Source organism: Thunnus albacares, chromosome 6 (genome assembly GCF_914725855.1).
Source record: "Thunnus albacares chromosome 6, fThuAlb1.1, whole genome shotgun sequence".
NCBI classification, from domain to species: Eukaryota; Metazoa; Chordata; class Actinopteri; order Scombriformes; family Scombridae; genus Thunnus; species Thunnus albacares.
In genome coordinates, this window is record NC_058111.1 from 5,582,224 (window position 1) to 5,602,324 (window position 20,101).

The 20,101-nt window shown below is 41.4% G+C and overlaps 1 protein-coding gene across 5 annotated transcripts in view; it reads right to left on the minus strand.

Moving 5' to 3' along the window:
• Positions 1-20,101, minus strand: part of actn4 (actinin, alpha 4) — a 56,686-nt gene that overhangs the window by 657 nt on the left and 35,928 nt on the right. For 2 of the 5 annotated variants that reach the window (XM_044353171.1, XM_044353175.1), the window contains exons 3-22: positions 19,451-19,570; positions 17,449-17,535; positions 16,282-16,369; positions 15,157-15,235; positions 14,940-15,021; positions 10,976-11,061; positions 9,116-9,208; positions 8,886-9,011; positions 8,594-8,698; positions 8,012-8,159; positions 7,724-7,874; positions 7,025-7,133; positions 6,679-6,819; positions 6,262-6,444; positions 5,596-5,730; positions 4,876-5,055; positions 4,448-4,594; positions 3,865-3,897; positions 2,533-2,613; positions 43-201 (exon numbers count right to left, since the gene is read on the minus strand). In XM_044353171.1, the coding sequence (XP_044209106.1) occupies positions 43-201; positions 2,533-2,613; positions 3,865-3,897; positions 4,448-4,594; positions 4,876-5,055; positions 5,596-5,730; positions 6,262-6,444; positions 6,679-6,819; positions 7,025-7,133; positions 7,724-7,874; positions 8,012-8,159; positions 8,594-8,698; positions 8,886-9,011; positions 9,116-9,208; positions 10,976-11,061; positions 14,940-15,021; positions 15,157-15,235; positions 16,282-16,369; positions 17,449-17,535; positions 19,451-19,570 (2,333 nt within the window). Of the gene's footprint in view, positions 1-42; positions 202-2,532; positions 2,614-3,864; positions 3,898-4,447; positions 4,595-4,875; positions 5,056-5,595; positions 5,731-6,261; positions 6,445-6,678; positions 6,820-7,024; positions 7,134-7,723; positions 7,875-8,011; positions 8,160-8,593; positions 8,699-8,885; positions 9,012-9,115; positions 9,209-10,975; positions 11,062-13,433; positions 13,520-14,939; positions 15,022-15,156; positions 15,236-16,281; positions 16,370-17,448; positions 17,536-19,450; positions 19,571-20,101 lie in introns of all 5 variants that reach the window. The other 3 variants (XM_044353172.1, XM_044353174.1, XM_044353173.1) reach the window with 3 other exon arrangements.

The window sequence follows — 20,101 nt, forward strand, 5'->3', positions numbered from 1 at the left end:
CAATTAAAAAAAAAAAAAAAAAATGGTGGAAACTACACACACCTTATCCCCGGCCAGGATCTTGAAGGAGGCGATGACCTGGTCCGCGGTGTCCGTGTCGGTTGTTTCCCTGGACATGAAGTCGATGAAGGCCTGGAAGGTGACTGCGCCGCTGTTGTTGGGGTCGACTATGCCCATGATGCGAGCGAACTCAGCATCACCCTGGCAACCGAAAAACAACAGGTTAACCCGGGAGAGACGGCACACAACCCAGGACACACACACACACACACACAGAGTCAGGAGGAAACTACAGGTGTGTAAAACATCAGGATCACCATAACATACACTCGCTCACTGGATCCAGACACAGTAATAATGAAGAAGATGGTCCTAATATTCTGTTTTTCACACTACTGTACATGCATTCATAGATATAAAATGATCACTAGTTAACACAGACAGATGAGAGCGCTGACGACAAACATTTATATAAATTGAAATAGATGACGAGTCACATTTTCTTTCAGTTACTGGGGCAGAAAAGTGCAGAAAGTACAAAAGCGACACAGAAATGTGACAAAAATCAGACGAGCAGCGTTAGAAACAGAGAGAGAGAGCAGGTTGTCTGCAGGTCAGAGTTAAGACTTTACACTTTCTAACACATAAATATACTTTAAACAAGGTCATCAAAGTGACGTTTTCTATCATTTAAAATAGCCTATTATACATGTGCCAATACTGAGTTTCGGTATTGATACCTAAACAAACTGGTATTTCTCTACAAAACCTTAATGCATCACAGGAACTACACCTAAAAACATACTGTCTTACATGACCATAATAATAATAATATTATAGTTGAAATGAGGAAATATCTGATCAAAGCAAAGTGTAAGAATGACCAACTTTCAGGACTAGTTTGACACTACATGTGATGCGTCTTAACTGTGGTTTCAGGACTGAATTTATCAAACTGAAATGAAACTGAAAGGCTCTTTGACCTGCAGACACCCTGTGAGAACATCATGTCAGCAGCAGCAGTACCAGGCTGTATCCTGTAGAAATGAGCAGAGCCCGGAAATCATCTGCGACCATCTGTCCTGATCGCTTCTGTGGGCCACCACAAGCACAGCAAAGGGGGGGGGGGGGGGGGGGGGGGGGGGGGGTATGGGGGGTGGGGGGATGGATATAGAGAGCGGATGAGAATATACAAGATGGAAAAAAGAAAGGAGCAGAAGGGAAGAAGCGGTGAACAGAATTACAGATGTAGAGAATGGGGGGGGGAGCGAGTTATGTTTGGGGAGGTGAAAAGAAAAAAAAACAGATAAAAAGCACAAACAGTTAACAGGAAGCTTCGGAGCAAAGTAAGAGCCTGACAGACAGACGGAGACGAGGTCTGTTGAAGAGAGAGTGAGAGGGAGCCCGGACAAGCTGAAGCAGCGCAAAGCAACAGAGACCCCTGATGGACAAACAGGGACGTGACATCTCTCTGCCCCTCCATGCTGACGGGGAGCGGTGAACCCTGCCTGACCCCCGCAGAGCCTCAGAGCAGGAGCGCTGACTCATCACTGACCAGTTATTGTTTTGGTTATGTCTTCGGTACAGACTGGATTACTGAGTCTGTCAAACTACTGTAGGAGTAAAAAAAAAAAAAAAAAAAAAGATAAATGACGCAATTCATAATCCTTCATAAATAGAAGGAAATGGATCATTTTAAGCAGTCAGATCTTTATGTGTTTCTTATTTTTTTGGCAAAGCGGGCAGCTTAGCTTTTAAGAGCTGTCATTTTTTTTTAGTCTAAGAATTATATACTACAATCAACTTTCACCTGATTAGTGTTTTCAAATCTCAAACGCAGCGATTATGATCTTTTTGAGCCCAGAATCAGTTTGATTATGATCCCATTAAGAGGCTGTAGTCAAGGTGATTTTTGGGACATACAGGCTATTATAAATCATTAGAAAATGTGATGTAACAAATAAAGCCTACACGAGGAAAGGTTTTAATAGTTACAAAGCCATAATGATGTCCTGCACTTATGTCATTTAAAATAAGTGCACTTAAGTTTGTTTGCACTGTGTTCTTGTGCAGATAAATGAAATAATTTAAAAGAAAAATAGGATATAATCATTCTTCCACCTAAATGACAGCTAGATCTATTTTAAGACTCAACACAAAAAAAACACAAAAACAGGGATCATATAATACCTGTATGATTCAGATTAATGCTAAAATGATTATTCAATTCATATTTTTTAACAAGAAACAATTAATTGATTATAAATCTAAAGCTAATATTTGTAATATCTGAAACTTGCAGTGTCAAAACAGACACAGCAGCAATGCATCATTTTATACATCATATGTTTTATAAGTTAAAAGAGCAATAAAACAAAGTTTAAAGAGTAATGAAAATAATCATTATTTTATCCCTAATTCGGATCATTTCGGCGAGGTGGATGAGACTGGCAGCGATCTGCGCTCTGCTCTCCTGCTCAGAGGCCTGACAAACACCGAGCCTTTCCCTCCATCCTGTCCTGGAGCTCCTACCTGCTTGTCGTTCTCCACATCGTAGCCCAGACTGATCAAACAGGCCTTGAACTCCTCGGCCATCAGGGCACCGCTGTGGTCCTGAGATCGGCCAAACACCCAATGACAGAGTGCCACGTCATGAGGATGAACCAATAGGAATGATGGTGGTGGTGGTGGTGGTGGTGGATGGTGACCATGAGATCCACGGCATGCAAGGAGAAGACAGAGGAGGACGGAGGGACAGACAGATGGCAGACAGACAGACAGACATTCATGGATGTTTAGATGATGTCAACACACACAACTCAACAGGCAGCCATGATTGACCTGTGAAGACCCTGCACACTCAAACTATCTGTCACTTTTCCATCACATACACACGTCTGTATGAAACAACACATCTTGAGTTATGTAGGAAACACAGTACAAAGGTTTTAATGGAAACATGAAAGACTAAAATGATTTCTGATCAATAACATGAGCTACATTCAGCCTTCACAACGCTGGCTTCCTTTGAAAAACTGAGACTGATTAAAGGGAGTTTATTATAATAACAATAACTTTCCTTTTACTGTATTGAATGAATCAGATTGTGTTGGATCCAAACAAATAAATGAACTCGAGACGTGTTGCGTAGTCAGACGCACTGATGTGAAAAGAAACGACAGGTTTCACTCAGAGTGGAGCTCAGCTGGATGTGTGAGTGACCACGGAGCGGATGGCAGATTATTCCTGGAGAACCGTCATGTCAGACAACAGCATGAATCAGTGACACAGAGTGAAACACACACACATACACATACACATACACACACACAGTGGTGTGAGATGGTAACTGACGGTGGTGTTCTCCTCATCCTGACGTGGTTCAACGTCTAGAAATGATCATGTATGACGACAACCACTAAAAACACAGATGTTCATGACATATTGTGCTTTTTTTGCTGTTGTTTTTTTTTTTTTACAACCAATTAAGCAGCTGTTCTGTCGACAGTTTGATCCAGACTGAAATTTAATTAACTTTCCTGACAGCCATTAACATGAAGATGGAATTAATAATCCTATGAGAACACGAGTCTGTGGGGAAATTTCACGAGTCAAAGCGTGACCTCCAACAACAGGTTTACAACACTAAATGTTGTATTTTAATGTATCCGTTAAAGTCAAACCACCACCACGACGCTACTGTGATGGTTCCTTCCTCACTCTTTACCCTCAGCTACAATAAAAGCCAGTTAACTTACAAACAACACTGATATATTCACTATTCACTAACTGTATGTTGTTCCTGCCATCACCATAAACACCTCAACGTGCTCGCCTGTGTTGAATATCAGAATAAATACTCACACGTTTGGCTCCTCTCTCACCCCCTCCTAAGGTCTAAACATTCATGCTGTACATTAATATCTAGAAAAAAAGACTATCTTCACATCAAAAATACAAAATGTTGATTTGACAATTAGCTTTCAATGAAATTATTTAAAATATACATATAATGTGATGTACAGTAATAATACAGAAATATCATAAATAACAAGTATTTGGGTTGAGGGCTAAAGTTGGGTCGTGTGCACGTCATTATTTGTCTTATTGCATGTGTCAATATAATAAATGCAGTGATGAATTATGTGCAGCACATGTATAAAACTACATTATCTATTCACAAGTCTGTATGGTCACATATGCATGTTTTATGTTGTAATATAAAGGTAAAAAATTAATGTTTAATTAGTGTTTAATCAGAATTCAAATCCTTAAGATTGTTATTTGGATAAAAATGCGATGGATTCACTACATCCCTCCTTGTATGTGTTGGTATGTATGTTTTACTGAGCTGGATTTTTATATCAACCGGCAGTAACTTTGACACCGAACTGCAAAACAAGTGTAGTAAACAAGCCGGAGTGACCCCGGAGTTCGGGCCCCTGACCTTGTCAAAGTGGTTGAAGGAGGCGCGGTACTCGTGGAGCTGCTCCTGGCTGATGCCCTTGGCGTCACGCGTCAGGATCTGGTTCTCGATCTCGTTGATGGTTCTGGCGATGGTGGTCAGCAGCTGCTCCCAGCCCACACGGAGGTGCTGCAAAGGGGGGTGGGGGGGGGGGGTGGGAGAAGCAGGGAGGAAACACAGGTTACTTAATGTCTTCAAGAGCTTCAAGAAGTATTATGAAAGCAGAGGATGACAGCTTTACTGGACTTCCCATATTTAGTTTAAGGCAATAAATTGAAGTAATTACACAAAAACAAACTGCTTTTATGTGCTTAACCAGTAAAACCACAGAAACCACCATGTATAAGCTGAACTGTGATGATTGTGACCAGATTTCTCAACAAAACTTTAGATGTGTGTGTGTTTCTTACCTCCATTGTGTAGGCGGTATATTTGTTGTCAAAGATAAGGGCCTCCTGGATGAGCTGGTGGTCTCCCTCCAGCTGGTCGATGTTGGGTTTGTACTCGATGATGCTCTGCTCGTACTCCCTCAGGTTGGTCAGCTGGTCCTCCAGAGTGCCGTTCATCTCGATGGATATCCTGCCGATTTCCTGTCGACACAAACGTAACGGGATCCTGTCAATCCTTCAAAACGTGACGTCCACCGTCGCGCGCAGCACGATGCTAAATCTTTAGAGGGAAGTATGAAGCCGTCCTCTGCACTGCATACATTACTGTAGACACTTCTTATAGTGTTTACATGATACTGACCCTGTTCTTCAGTTGACACGGCTGCATTTTTCTACTTCAGCTGAACAAAAACAACATTAGCGGCCGCGATCTCGCTGGTGAGTGTTTCACTTTAACAAAAGGACTCACATCGTTCGGTCTGCTTGCATTATCATGAATATTTGTAAATATTATAAATAAGGAAATTAGAAAAATGCACAAATGAGCTCATCTATCTATAACAAACTGTAAGCAGGGTTCATAACATTCCTGTGGACAAAACTCCTAAACCCTGTTGACTCTTGGCCTGGTGAGCTCACTGTTTTACAATGTTGGCCTGAAAAACTGTGACAAACTACAAGCAGCTGAGCAAAGATGAACCGCTTCAACGCAAGCGCTCGAGCGCCGGGCTAATCCATTACCTCCATCTTGGTCTGTATCCAGGGGCCGACGACGTTAGCTTGAGTGGCGAACTTGCGTCTCAGATGGTCGTTGGACTGCTGCTTGGAAAGCTCCTCCTGCAGGGCCTGGTCACGCTGTGGCACCAGCTGCTGCGCCTGCAAACACACACACACACAAAGTCAATAGAAACACTCTTTAGCTGTAACAGAAACCACCTGTAGATGCATCTACACACACAAAACACCAGCTGGAGACAGTCATTAAAATCTTCCAGACCCCCGGAGGCCGTGTCAGAGGTGCTCAGCTTGTAGAGCATCTCGCCGCTGTTACACGGGCAAATTTTGTTTCGTTTAAATAAATCGAATCAATGACCGGAGCAAAAGTGATTACATCACCTCTAAATAAATATTGCGTTGCATTAGTGTTCCTGTTTATAGCTCTGTTATACACACTTCACTACAGGCTAACATTTGTGACAAAATAGACCTGCATCTAGTGGCTGCTACTGTTATTAGTTTACTGCTCTGAGGTTATTAAGCTGAGAGTGTATCACCTTTAAACTCATAATAAACTCATAATAACAGCCTCTCAAAGACTGTTCCCCTGAGAAAGAGTCGCCACAACGAACAACGAAGGACAGCAGAGTTTCAGGTATAAGAAAAGTGACGACCCGGACTGTACTCTACCTGTTCCCATTTGTTGTCGATGCTCTGCGGTGTGATGGTGGTGTAGGGGTTGGTTCCGCTCAGCTTGATGCCGTTGTACTGGGCGATCTTCTGCACCTCGGCCTGGATGGCCTGGATGGCCTCCCGCTCCTTGTTGGCGTCTGGCAGGGTTGACTTGAACTGCTCGTGAGCTGTGATCAGACCCTGAGAGAGGAAAGGAAATGTTTGGTTTTACATCAAGCAGACGGTATCTCACAAATAGTTTGTTTACTATTACATGAACTGTTTGTAGAGATTGTTGATTTGATCTCCAGTGCTGTAAACTTCAAATTTCTTTTGTGCATCGTTGGCATTTTTTCTGGATCTCTGTAGTATTTTAGCCTGTATTTGTTCTCATGTTTTGTTGCACCTATCTGCACTCCCACACTGTCTGGTTACCTGGATCTCCTCAATGTTGTGGACAATGAACATGTCCTGCAGGTCCTCCATAGCTCCCTCCATCCAGTTGTTGAAGGGCGCCGCCCTCTTAGCGTACTCCAGGTAGAGCTCATCTATCGACTCCAGCTGCTTCTCTGTCCTCTGTTGGTGAGGAGAGAGAGAGAGGTAGGGGGCTTAGTTTGATATCATGTATAATTTACACAGGCTAGGGTTTCATTGTAAGTGCTGTCGGGGTTCACAAAGCGACATCAGCGAGAAACTTGCACTTCAAACATGCTATCTTGCTTTTAACTGGAGACAGACACCCTCTGACGAAATCACATCATTCATCATTCATCAGTCGTACCTCCAGTGACTCCCTGCGGCTCTGGGTGAGGGCTCCCAGGGTGTCCCACTGATCGCAGATCTTCTGACAGCGAGCGTTGACGCTGGGAGAGTCGTAGTAGTCCAACTCACTGGAAAACACACACACAGCATAGAGGAGAACAGAGTTTATTCCTGACACACAGCTACATAACAGAAATGATTAAATAATAAGACAAGGGGAGTTAAAGTGGTGCAGCTGCACTGAATTGTTGGCGTCGGGAGAGAGCAGCTTTTTAAAGTTGAGACAAATTAAGAACAATTTGTGTACATTAGTGTCTGACAGATTGTGTGGGGTTGCTACTTTAGCCATTTTATTGCTGAGTTTGTTTCCACAGAAGCAAGAAAAGTGACTTTTACCTACTTAATTCCATCTGGTCTATAGTGAGTCCATCTTATGTATTTACACAACATGACAGGACGTCTCATAGTGCTTTCATATTAAAATGTGCCAAGTTGACAATCAGAAAACTTTCTAAGAGTTGTTATATTCTTTGGTTTTAAAGAGGACATATTGTGCTTTTTGTAATTTCTGACATCTATGATAACCGTAGTTAAAGTGCATCCTGTTGACAAGTAAAAAAAAAAAAACCCAAACACACATACTTGTGTAATGCTTTATCTCCATGTAAAGCATTAAATATGCTGCACATTTAACTAGAACATCTTCCTCTCTCCTTACTTCAGTTCTTGTGCGATGGCGGCGATCTGCTCCACTCTGTCCTGATGGGCTGCCAGGTCGCTCTCAAAGGCCTCGTGTTTCCGTAGCAACGCCTTGACTTCTGACAGGGAGGCAGTCTCGTAGTCTTTCTGGGTCAACATGGCTTCCTTACCTGCAGGCAAACACATTTAAAAGTCCTTTAAATCACATCCAACCTGGCAGTCGCACTATGATTATAAGTCTAGTTTGTGCTTTAACTGTGCGTTGTTCATAATGTATAAATATCTGTGTGATGTAGCATCTCTATACCGTCGGTCCAGGATTCGTGGATGGCGGCCTTCTGGCGGAATTTCTCGGCCAGGTGATCCAGTCTCTCCAGACGTCTGATCTCGTTGAGAAGCCACTCCTCGTAGCCTTTTTCTGCTCCCTCCAGAGTGTGCCACGCTCCGTTGATGTCCTGAGAGCAACCGACAAAAACCACTGATACCAGTCCTTCACTACTGGGTACATTATGGTACCAGTTTATCTGCCTTTGTAGTTCAGGAAAAATTAAGTTGCAGGCCATTTTATTTCTGTACGTGACAACAAAAAGCAACTTTTTTTTTGGATCTTAAGACTTTAAAATGTTAAAATGCATCTGAATGCAATCTGAATCACTTTATATACCAAATATATGTTTTTTTCAGTTTTGTTTGATGTCTTAATGTGTGCAAAGAAACTAACCAGGACTCAGTTAGTGGGGCCCATGTGTCTCTTTGTGACAGAAGTTTAATTTCTTATAAAATAATGCAGGTCTAAGTGTGATTTATCATATATAGTCGATAGCAGTTTTTTTTTGCTGGAACCTTATTTGCATGTTTTGAGTGATATGAATCATGTCTGCATACGTACAGACACCATGCGTCCCTCTGACGGCATGAAGGCAGGTCTGTTGCTGAGTCTCAGTTTAGTCTGCAGAGTGTTGAAGTTAATCTCCAGCTGACATTTCTCCTGGACCTGCAGACAGAAACAGAAGTCGGCTGAGTGATAGCGGACAGACGTAAACACGCTGAAACTCGCTATCAGGGAATAAATCCTAAAATAGCTCCGGGCTGACCGCATAACAAAAAGCTAACGACTGTTCTCAAACGTCGCCCTGCATATTTTTGGGAACAGAAAAGCGCTGCAGAAGTTATTCTGAAACCTTGGGTGGTTTGTGGACACGGCGGTAGTCTCTGAAGTCCTCCAGTTTCTGCTGCATCTCGGCCATGGTTTTCTCTGGGGTTCGGTTCTCCAGCCAGGGGATTGTCCGACGGATCCACTCCAGCAGCTGGAGGGGCGGAGAGAGGAGGAAGACGAGGAGAACACAAGTCAGGAAAATATTGTTATACATGGAAAACGTAGACCAAAGATCTGACGCTGATTGGGACTCACATCACTGGCCAGTTTCTCATAGTCCTCCATCAGGTGCTCGTTCTCCTGGTTGACAGCCAACACTTTGCAGATACGATTGGCGGCTGTCTCAGCCTATCAAGAAACAGAATGATGAGTGGTGCTCACAGTGATTTGATGAAACACCGTCCCATGAGTCCACTCACTGCGCCTAAAGCTTAGTGAGAACATCCACCATGTTTATATATTTAAAACAAAATGCTGCAAATTAAACTCACTAAAAAAATAAACCTAATATAAGTGCTTCTTATTAGTACCTCAACCTTGTCATAATCTAAGTATTTGTGCGAACACACTCCACACACAAGCAGTGAACTGGAATAAATCTAAACACAAGGCCAGTCACATTATTATTAAATAAAAGGCACACTGTAAAAAAAAAAGTGCATAAAAAAAGATTAAAAACCAAAAAAAAAAAGGCTCATTTGACTAATAAAAACATGCTTCCAGCTGCTGCTGATGGTTAGTTCAATGTGCCAGAGTCACGTTTTTAAAGCTCCATGCGTCTCCTGTCACAACTCAGGAAGTCAATCCATACATCTAGTTACAGGTTCATGTAGCGCTGTAGTCCAACACCAGAGCCTAGGATATTACACTACTGTACCGCTGGAATAAAAAAAAAAGAAGAGTAGAAAGACTTTGACAAGTGGATTTAAGATTTCCTGCACAAAAAGCTTCCACTTTTTATTCCTTCACCATAAAAGCCTTGTTTGTTTTGTCATCTTTTGAGTTTAAACTTAACTAATGCAATATATATATCAAAATAAAAGAATAGAATAAAACAAGTAATATTAAAAAATAAAAGACATAAAAACATCAAAATTCATTGCAACATATTTAGAGTTGGAAAGTGTTAATATTGTAGCTGAAGAGAAAAACTGGAGTGACATCAAGCAGTGTTTCCCACAGTAATAAACCAAAACAGGTCTGCTTTCCCAAAACCACATCAGTAATATAATCTTTCAACTTTTATTGTCTTCCGCTGGAGAAATACACGTTGCTGTAACTATTCTGGAGCGTGTGTGTGTGTGTTTGTGCATCTTCGGTTGTCCAGCTGGGATGTTCAGTAAAGCTAGAACATGATCCCAGTGGAAACCCAAAAGAGCGCAAACTGACACCCACGGTAAGAGTTACTGAAGGCACAACATGGTATTTATTCAGTGGAAGAGCTCCGCCGATCGCGGCGCCAACATGACTTTGGAAGAGTCCAGACCGTGAAGTAAATCACTTTTTTTTGGGCGGAGAAAACACAGTCGATGTCCGAAGCATAGAAACAGAAGCTAGTGAAGAAAGTGTATATCTCAGGGTTCCCATCGTGGTCCTGACCTGTAAATATTCCCCTGACGTTCCACTGAGTTTCCAAAAACTGTAAAAGTTGTTGAAACGTCGCCATGACCGCAAAACTGATCGTAGAGGAATTGTAAACAATCCGACTTCCTCTGAAGTTAGCTTCACTAGGGAGAAATGAAATAAAGCTAAAAACCTTCCTCTAATTCTGCTACATTCCTGTGATTCAACCCGTTTTAGATATTTACTAAATACTTTCTCTCATTGTCTGGAATACATAAGTATATAATAATTATAATTAAATATAAATAAACCTTTAATAAAGTGATCCTGTCTTCTTTGAGAGTTTTTATACTAGTTTGGCGTTGATAATTATCACGTCTTGTGTATTAGAGGACGCCTCCCTGCATGTTTAAAAGCATAAATGTTCTGAAACTTCATATGATGACCGATGGGAACCCTGCTGGTGTTTTTGCTTGCTTGTTTGTTTGTTTGTTTGTTTGTTTCGATGCTGCGGAGGCGTGTTGTTGTGAGTCTGAAGCGTGAGGAGCTCACCTTCTGAGCACCAGAGAAGGCGTGATAGAAGCAGGATACATAGGTCATTATAGCCTTCTCATCCGGCCTCAGCGTACCCACGATGTCTACACATCACCCACAGCAGCACCCAGCAGCACCCAGCAGGGCGAGAGAGAGAGAGAGAGGGAGAGAGAGAAAGAGAGAGAGAGAGTGAAGCCAGAGCTACCCGAAGCTACACGGTCCTCGCTCCCAGCGGGATGTGAGAGCAAAGTGAGTTTGGAAGAGTTGAGCGGGCGTCCGCAGCTTCAAGCTCCACCTGTTACCACCACTAACCGCCCCCCCACACTCACCCCCCACACCAGGGGGAGGGTGGTGGGGACCAGGAGGCGAGGAGAGATGAGAGACACTGGAGCCACAAGATCAACGTTGGGACACAAACACACAGATTAACCGCCAACCTGCGATAACCTGAAGAGCTTTATTCAGACTCTGATGTAAGTTGTTGTTTAGTTTGGTTTATTTAGCAGGTGAGAATGATGTCATTATAAATCTGGCTGCAAGAAACACTGAGGTCTGAAACTAAAAGGCTTTTTTTTGTCCTCTTCCTGCAGTGAAGTGTAGTTGGTCCAGAGTGAAATAACGACAGGAAATGACTGAAACCATTAGCTGATGAGTCAATCATTTGTTTAAAGTCACTTATCATGAAAAAACTCCAAACATTCTCTGATTCCAGCTTCTCTATTGAGAAAATTTGCTACTTTTCTCTGTTTTATATTGTGTAAATGTTTGGGTTTTGGACTGTTGGCTAATTTGTGCTACTTTTTCACTATTTTTTTTAACAAAAATTAATCAAAAAACAACTGACAGAATGAAAAAAAGAATAAAAATCACTGGTTTAAACTAGAAATCCAGTTTGGACTCATTCAGCTGATTCTTCATATGTTCTTAAAATATTTAAACATTAAAACAGTGCTGACATGTTTAGTCTGAACTTGAATTCACTACTTTGGATGTTTTGTTTTTTTTACTCCTAACAGTTCACTGCTGTTAGAAGAGACTCAGATAAACATTTTTTAGCTTCAGTTCAGTTATTTCTCACATAACCAAGTGAACCAAATAAAACAGCCACACATCAGATGTTGAATAAACTCTTCGCTCAGGTCGAACGGGATTAAATAAAGTGTGATGCCGGTGAAAGCAGTAAGTCTGATTATGTTTCTAATAAAGTTTCTTACAAATAAAAACCGTCTCTGCACTCGACTTCGTGTAAATAATTCAAGAACTAGAACGAGAACAAGCGGTACATGGAACAAGTTTACACACACACACACACACACACACACTCATGCACAGCTGTCTATTTGTCTCACACACACACACACACACACACACACACACACACACACCTCTCCTGAGACCGCTGCAGCAGAACACAAACAAGTTCTGAATGAGCCAGAAAATTAATTAGAGGAAGAGCAAAACAAGAGACGCATCAACTGGCTTCCTGTCAGAGGCCTACGGGGAGGGAAGAGGAGAGGATGAGGGGAGGAAAAATAAAAAAGAAGAAGAGGAGGAGGAGGAGGAGGAGAAGAGGGAGAGGAAAAAAAAGTGAAGGAAGCATAGAGAGAAAGAGGAGGAGGAGGAGGAGTAGACAAGGAAAATTACAGGAGAAGGATAAATAATAATTCAGATAACAGAAAAACACTTGCGGCCTGCAAAATGAAGACTTTGTTTTCTCTTCTGTACTGTACGAGACGCAGTAAAGAACCAACGCTGTTATTTACACTCTTCAAACGCAAACTAGATTATTACTAATATTTAACCTTATTATATGAGTCACAATACGATCACTTCTCCCTCATCTTTCTCATGAAACACTTTAATATCTCCAGTACAGCAACGTTTTAGGATTGTCCTGAAGCATTTTGTGAAGTTTTATGATGTTTCCTTCACATTTTTTTCTGCATTCTTTCTGAAAGTAGGATGAACGATGACATAAATTTATAAAACACAGGATACGTTCCTCTCATACGGTCCACAGAGAGCCGACCGTCTACAGGTTTTCATCCCAGCTGATCATCTCAGAGGTGATTTTCTTGGTTGAAATCAAAACCTGCAGATTGCCGGTCCTCCGTGTCACATGACTGAACACTTCTGCTCTAATATTTGCTTTATTTATTGTGAATTAGTGAGTAATTTCACCTCTGCAGAATAAAAGAAGCAGAGAAAGAAACCTGACAAACATCTGTATCAAGCAGAAAGATCACTGGCTCCGTCTTCTTCATACTGCTTTCACCAGCATAGTTACTTTAACATCGTGTGTGTGTGTGTGTTTGTGTCCCAACAAATCCAGCGTCCTTGTTGTTGTGGTCCACACTGCTTAGCAGCGCTGTCGAGAGAGAGAGAGTGAGAGAGGCCATGCCGGACAGGAAGGAGCGGTTGTTAGTAACGGGAGGTTAAAGGTCGAAGGGTCGAGGGGGGGGAGGTCAGAGGGTACCTTCTGTGCTCCAGAGAAGGCATGGTAGAAACTGGACACATAAGTCATAATGGCTTTCTCATCTGGACGAGCAGTGTTCACAATGTCTACGAAGACGAGGGGAGGGGAGGGGAGGAAGACCATGGTTATGAAGACACACATGTACAGGCAAGACACAGGACACGTGATTATACACGGCAAGAACACAACAGGACATACGTGTAGGAACACACTCATATTATTATTATTATTATTATTATATTATTATTACAGGCTGGCAAACACGGAGACACTTCAACAAGCTGCTGTAGCTGTTAACAGCCAGACATCTAAAAACATGACGCACAGCCAGGCAAACACACTGTACACTGACGAGAGAGAGAGAGGACGAAGAACTGACGTTACTGTACATACAAGGGTCAGACACATACTGTACACTGTTTCACTATTTTTACTAAAAACACTACAGATGATGATGGTGCTTCCTCCCTCATCAAAGCTGCAGGAAAGCAGTCAGTAAGCTGGACTTTATGAGCTGTTTTTTTTTATCATTTGTCAGGAATATTCTTTAATTGAAATGCACTAAAATGTTTAGTGTCCAGTGATGCTGTAAAAGCTTAACATGATCCTCTGGACCAACAAGAAGAAAATTCTGCTGGGAAAAACTATCAGTAAGTTATTATCTATAAGAAAAATGATATAAAAAGGTATAACCCTCATACATACAGATTAAGACATATTCAGACAGTTTAATCTGCTTTACAATCAAAAGCATCAGAGGGGACAGAGGTGGACAGGGGAGGGGGGAGGGGGGGCTCCATGGATCCTAAAGATGACAGATTATCTTCTGCTCTAACAGGTAAAACATGCACATCAACAACATGGCTGTAAAGGAAGTGAAGCAATGATTAAATTCAATCAGGACAGGACGGGACTGTATTGACTGTATTTACATTCAAACAGCTACAGTGAGAATACACAGGAAGTACAGTGATTATATCAGCATTTACAAACAGTTTGAAGTTGCAATTTGAATTTTGGTCAATTTGACTTGACTCATCTTGCTCCACACTTAAGTTAAATGGAGCTGCAGTTAAGCTTAAGAGCACTACAACACATGGATTTAATGAGGTTTTGTCAGATTGGTCTGAGAATCTAAATTGTTAGAAAACCTGCTTGTCTACATCAACACACACTCTGAAACACACGAGTGCTGGATCACAGCTGTTTCAGTGCTTTTAGTAAAGCTGCAGTAAGATCACTAAACTAATGTAGATGAGATTAATACAAGAGCTGCAAAATTTAAAAAAATAACATAAGCAGCTTAGTCAGACTACTGACATTATTAACAGTCACCTTATTGTGTGCATGTAAATACAGCCAGTTACTGAAAACAGTTTGTACTTTAGACAATTAAACAACAACAACGACATCGCTTACAGACATGTCAGATACACTTTTAACCTACACAGGAACAATAAATCTGCACAATAACAATGAACAATACATAATAAATTCCAGGCTTACCTTCTGCGTCCAACATCTTGGGGATGTCCAGGTATTTCTCAGCCACCTCGAAGGCATTGTTCAGATTGGTCACTGCGTCGTCCTGCACAACCAATCAGAGTGTCAGAGGACGACGAACTGGCTTAGATCGAGTGGAACGTTACAGTGACTGTGTGATAGAAGGTGGTGGAATAAACTAAACCAGATAAACCAGCAGTAAATGTGTGTGTGTGTTTACCTTTCTGAGCTTGTCGTAATCGATGAGTTCAGGTCTGTGTCTGTGGATCAGAGCGTTGAAGGCGAGACCGTCCTTCCAGCTGTTACACAGAGTGAAACAGTGAGTCATGAGGCTGTTTGGGTCACTAGTTACACACTTACGATTATGTCTCTTCTCTACAAGCTGCTATCAGAACCGTCGGCCATCATTCACAGAGACTGTTCGGATCTACACTTTACATGTTCCACTTTGCAACAAAAACCAAAACCTCTGACTGAATGAAAAGTTCCACTGAGTTTATTCTGAAAACTATAAACAGGCAGCAGGAATATAAGACAATATGAAATTATTATATAAAGAGCTTTAAAGTTCATTCTTGATCTTGTTGACAAAATATTCTTAACCTGAGGTTCACTGTCTGTCTAGATTAGGCTGGAATTTACTCAGTTCTGCCTTTTTTGGTCTCGTAACTTGTCAGAGCACAACTTAAAAAACTCTATCATCTACATAAACGTGAACCTTTTAATTTACATAATCTAAATTTAGTTCAGAATCTTAAATACTCTCTATGAATCATATTTGTCTGATACAATATTTCTCTGATGGATTTACCTGAAACATAATTAAGTTTCTCCACCAGGGGGCGACGTTTCTACAGACTGACAGCAGATTACTTTGGGAATATTTTATATATTCCTGGATTTGCACTGAGATTTTCATTCAGCATCAAACAGTCTCTGCTTATTGCAGCATCTCCGTCTATACATACACATAACACTAGGTGTGGCTGTGTTGCTGCCTGTATGTATGTTATTGAGTTAAATTTCTGTCTTTATACGGCTCAGATTGAAGTTTCAGCATTTGCTCTGATATCATGAAAGCTGACCGTAAATGCATTTTAGCAGAGTTTCACTGAGGAGTTTTAATGACCCATGAAAACATAAATGCTGTTTTCCAACCTGAAGATCAAGAACAGGACTTCTGATGTAAAGGTTGAGTATTTATCATTTACTTATAGAGAACTTTCGCCCTTTAAATGTGTTGAAATTTGGCAAAATGTTAACAGCTTTCATCCAAAAATGACACTACCAGCAGTCCAACCTCAGAGAGAGAGAGTGAGTGAGTGAGTGAGAGAGTGTTTGTTACCTAATGTGGAAGTTCTGCACATTGACATTCTTGTAGGGAGCGGTCTTCCTCTGGCACCACAAAAGAAGACCCTCCTTAGCAGAGGTCTCTGCGGGGAAGGAAGAGGATGACGGAGAGAAGGAAAAAGGGAGAAGAAGAAAGAAGAAGGAGAAGGAGTGACGGGAGAAGAAATGTGCATTAGTCAGAAGTGAAGAAAGGTCTCTTCATCACATCAGATTAGAAGCTTGAATCATTTTATTCTGTAAACAACGAACAGGAAGACAGAAAAAATACTGCGACGCCTGTTTATAAGGGTGCTAAATATAAACTCTAGTACTTATATCAGTGGATGTGTTTGTTTACTACATGTGACTGAAGAGAAATCTGAAAAGTATCAACAACAAACCAGGAAAAAAAAATGAAAAATATGACTTGAAATGCTTCAGCCAACGCTCACCGCAGTTAATTCAACACACACAGTTTTAATTAGCGGTCAAAGTTATTACACTTCTGAGGAATAAAGATTCTGTCGTCAACATTTATCAACATAAAATTAACGGCAAAAATAAAATAAAAAACATTGTGGAGAGTGGAAGCGGTGCGGTGTTGATGCCTCGCAGTGTTAATGTTGAAATGATCAGTCGACTAATCGATAGATTGATTGACAGAAAATGTAACAAAATGTGACAAAGATTCTCTGGTTTCAGCTTCTCAAACTACTGCTTTTCTCAGTTTTATATCATTGTGATGTGAATGTTTTAGGTTTTGAACCAAAAAATAATTATAATAGTTTGAAGTCGTTATGTTAGACGCCGTTTTTTTAGATTGAAATTATCATGCTGCGTTTTTTTTCAGAGTAACAAGACATTATGATGTAATTAATATCAGTTAAAACTGGTTGTAGCACTCAGTAGTTTCACATAATCAGTGTCTTACTGTGCAGTCATCTATGCCAGAACTGTTTCCCACTGTTACTGTGTGTGTGTGTGTGTGTGTGTTACTTCCACTCTACTTCCCACACTGCGTCTTCAACCTGCACATCTGTCTAAACACCGAAGATTCCTGCACATCTGTAGGTTGGTTAATTAATCCTGACTGAGTCGAGCTGTCGTAGTGCTCTTTAGCAAAGACGCTTCTCTGCTCGGTCGCTGCCAGGTTTTGAAACTAAACGGCAGGAAGTGGTCGTACCTTCTACAGAGATGTCCTGGATGGCGAAGCGGAGGATGATGGTCCAGATCATTCCCAGGGTCATCTTGGCGTTTCCGTCCACGATTTCTACAAAACAAAAACAAACAAACAGAGATTTTTTTTTATGTTACATTTAAAACCTCCATAAATCTCGTCTATCGCTGCTGTTTTTACACTCTTACATCTGCTCTTCTATTTAATAATGCAAACACACCCACACATACAACTACACTTAGTGTCCCGCGGCTGCCAAATCTCCAGTATTTTCCTGGGAGAGTGTGAAGCTTTAACAATCATTTCTCTTATTTCTCAAATATGATCTCAGTAGAAATAAAACACAGGCAGCTGAGATTGTTTAACCCTTTCTGCAGGAGACACATATTAGTATTTATGCATAACTTTCCATTGAACACATTTCGATTATTGTCTTTTGATTTGAAGTAGCAGAGCTTCAGCTAATGACCTTATGACTTTAACTCCTTTAGTTCAGTGAAAATATTTACAGCAAGGTGCATCTTCCAATATCATTATCTCAGTTTTTGCACCACGATCCACAGATATTTGGCAGATTAATTAACACACACACACGCAGAGAACAGGACAATAAGTCATGTGTGATGATATGTTAGTGACAAGGCATGTAGTTCGGGTCGGATTCCGCTCATAGTTCAAACACATACTAAGAATATTTATCTCTCATCATACTTTCACCTGCTTCTTCTTCTTCTTCTGGTTTATTAATCACTCTCTCGCTGTCAGCTCTCACCTGTGGATTTGTTCTGCATCGCTCTCATTCTCATGCTAACATCCTTCATGTTTAATCCTTCCACTTTCAGCCGATTCTTATTCTGCTTGATTCGTTTCTGTTTGTGCTAAAGTTGTCGTGTGTCGCTTTTTAAAAGCTTTTATTGTGGTAACATTAGTTTCCTTCTCCGTGAACAGACTTGACATCAACCCTGTGCTTTAACATATTAAACAGAAAGGTCCCTGAAGATCAACTGGGAGTTCTGGGAACCAGAATGTTTCAGTTTAAAAGAATCTGTGAATATCTGTAGGATGTCCTCAGATCTCATCTGGTCTCTCCCTCGTCCCCTCCAGTGTCTCCTCTTCCAACTTCTGATGGCATTTTCCTCCCTCTCTAGTTTCCAGCAGATGACTTTTAGTGGGCTGCTTTTATAGATGAACAGAAAGAGAAAGTGTGTGTGTGTGTGTGTGTGTGTGTGCGCGTGTGCGAGTGTGTGTGCGTGTGTTCCTGACATGCAGAAGTATGTGCAGAATTTAAAGCTTTTTGCGTTCTGGTGATGTTTTCAGTGTGTGAGAGCAGTTCAGTACAAGTGGGAGGAAGGTCACTGTCCTCCAGTAAACACACACACACACACACACACACACACACACACACAGAGACAAGCAGACGAGGCTGTTTCTCAGTGTGATATAATGTCTCAGCCCTCGACCTTTGCCCTCTGTCTTAACTAAACTCAGAGTCAATCAGCAGTGCGGAGGAGAGGTAGTGTCACAGCGTCTGAATCTGATGTGCAAAACATGAGGCGATGCTCATTTCTGATTGGATGTTTAATTATTAACTAACACACTACAACAACACTTCATTCGTTTTGCACAAGTCTGTAAATAAAAGCACAACAGTCCTGCACACTTCCACACAGCTGGGAATTACATAAATCGATTGCTGAGCTTTCAGTCTCGACACTCAGGTTACTGAGGCCATTTAAGTCTTGGGTTAACAAGATATATAAAGGATTAATATGGATGAATGAGACGGTGGTTTTATTTGTGCTTTTGGGTGTTTTAAGGACTCTGCAGTTCATGAAAAAGAGTTTCATTTACCTCATTAGACTTTTAGCACCGCACAGATCATTACAAAAATCCTCCTAGATGATGTTCATTAAGACAAAAATCAATCGGATGTGTTTGGTGTAATGTGCATCTATTTGTTATATGTGTATATGTATGTGTGTGTGTGTGTGTGCGTGTGCGTGCTTACCCTCTGCTCCAATAGAGACGAGTTTGACTCCCTTGCTGGCGATGAAGTCCAGAGCTTTATTCACGTTATTGATCTTGTGGACCCTCATTTTTCCTCGCTCAGGCTTGGGTAACCGTTCGCCTGCGGACAGACACACATACAGAAACACACACACACACACACAAACACACACACACACACACACACAGAGGAGAACAAACAAAAGTGAGCGAATAAGCTCGTGTGGTGTGACAGGAGCAGAGCATGTTTCCACAGGCTCAGCAGAACGACAGTCAGTCAGGAAGGACAGTTAAAGTTACAGCGGTGATGATGATGATGATGTTGGCGTCGCTCGCAGCAGCGAGAAAAAAAAGTGAAGCGAATGTGAAAAAGGAAGCCTCACGCCAAAAAATTTCATTATGGGATGACGGCAGTTCAAAAGATCATCTACCGCTGTGCCAATAGGAAGTTTTTTTTTCCTGCTACAACCTGCAATTAATGAGGAGAAAACCACAGACGGGGGGAAAGCGATCGTAAACATTGACAGATGTATAGCAGGGGTTTGGGAAACTGTGAGCCGGCCGACCACACCCTGGAATGACGGACAGATGTTGGATGTGGATCTTCACCCATTTGAAACTGTTTTTCACTCTGATTGACACCTCGAAAAAC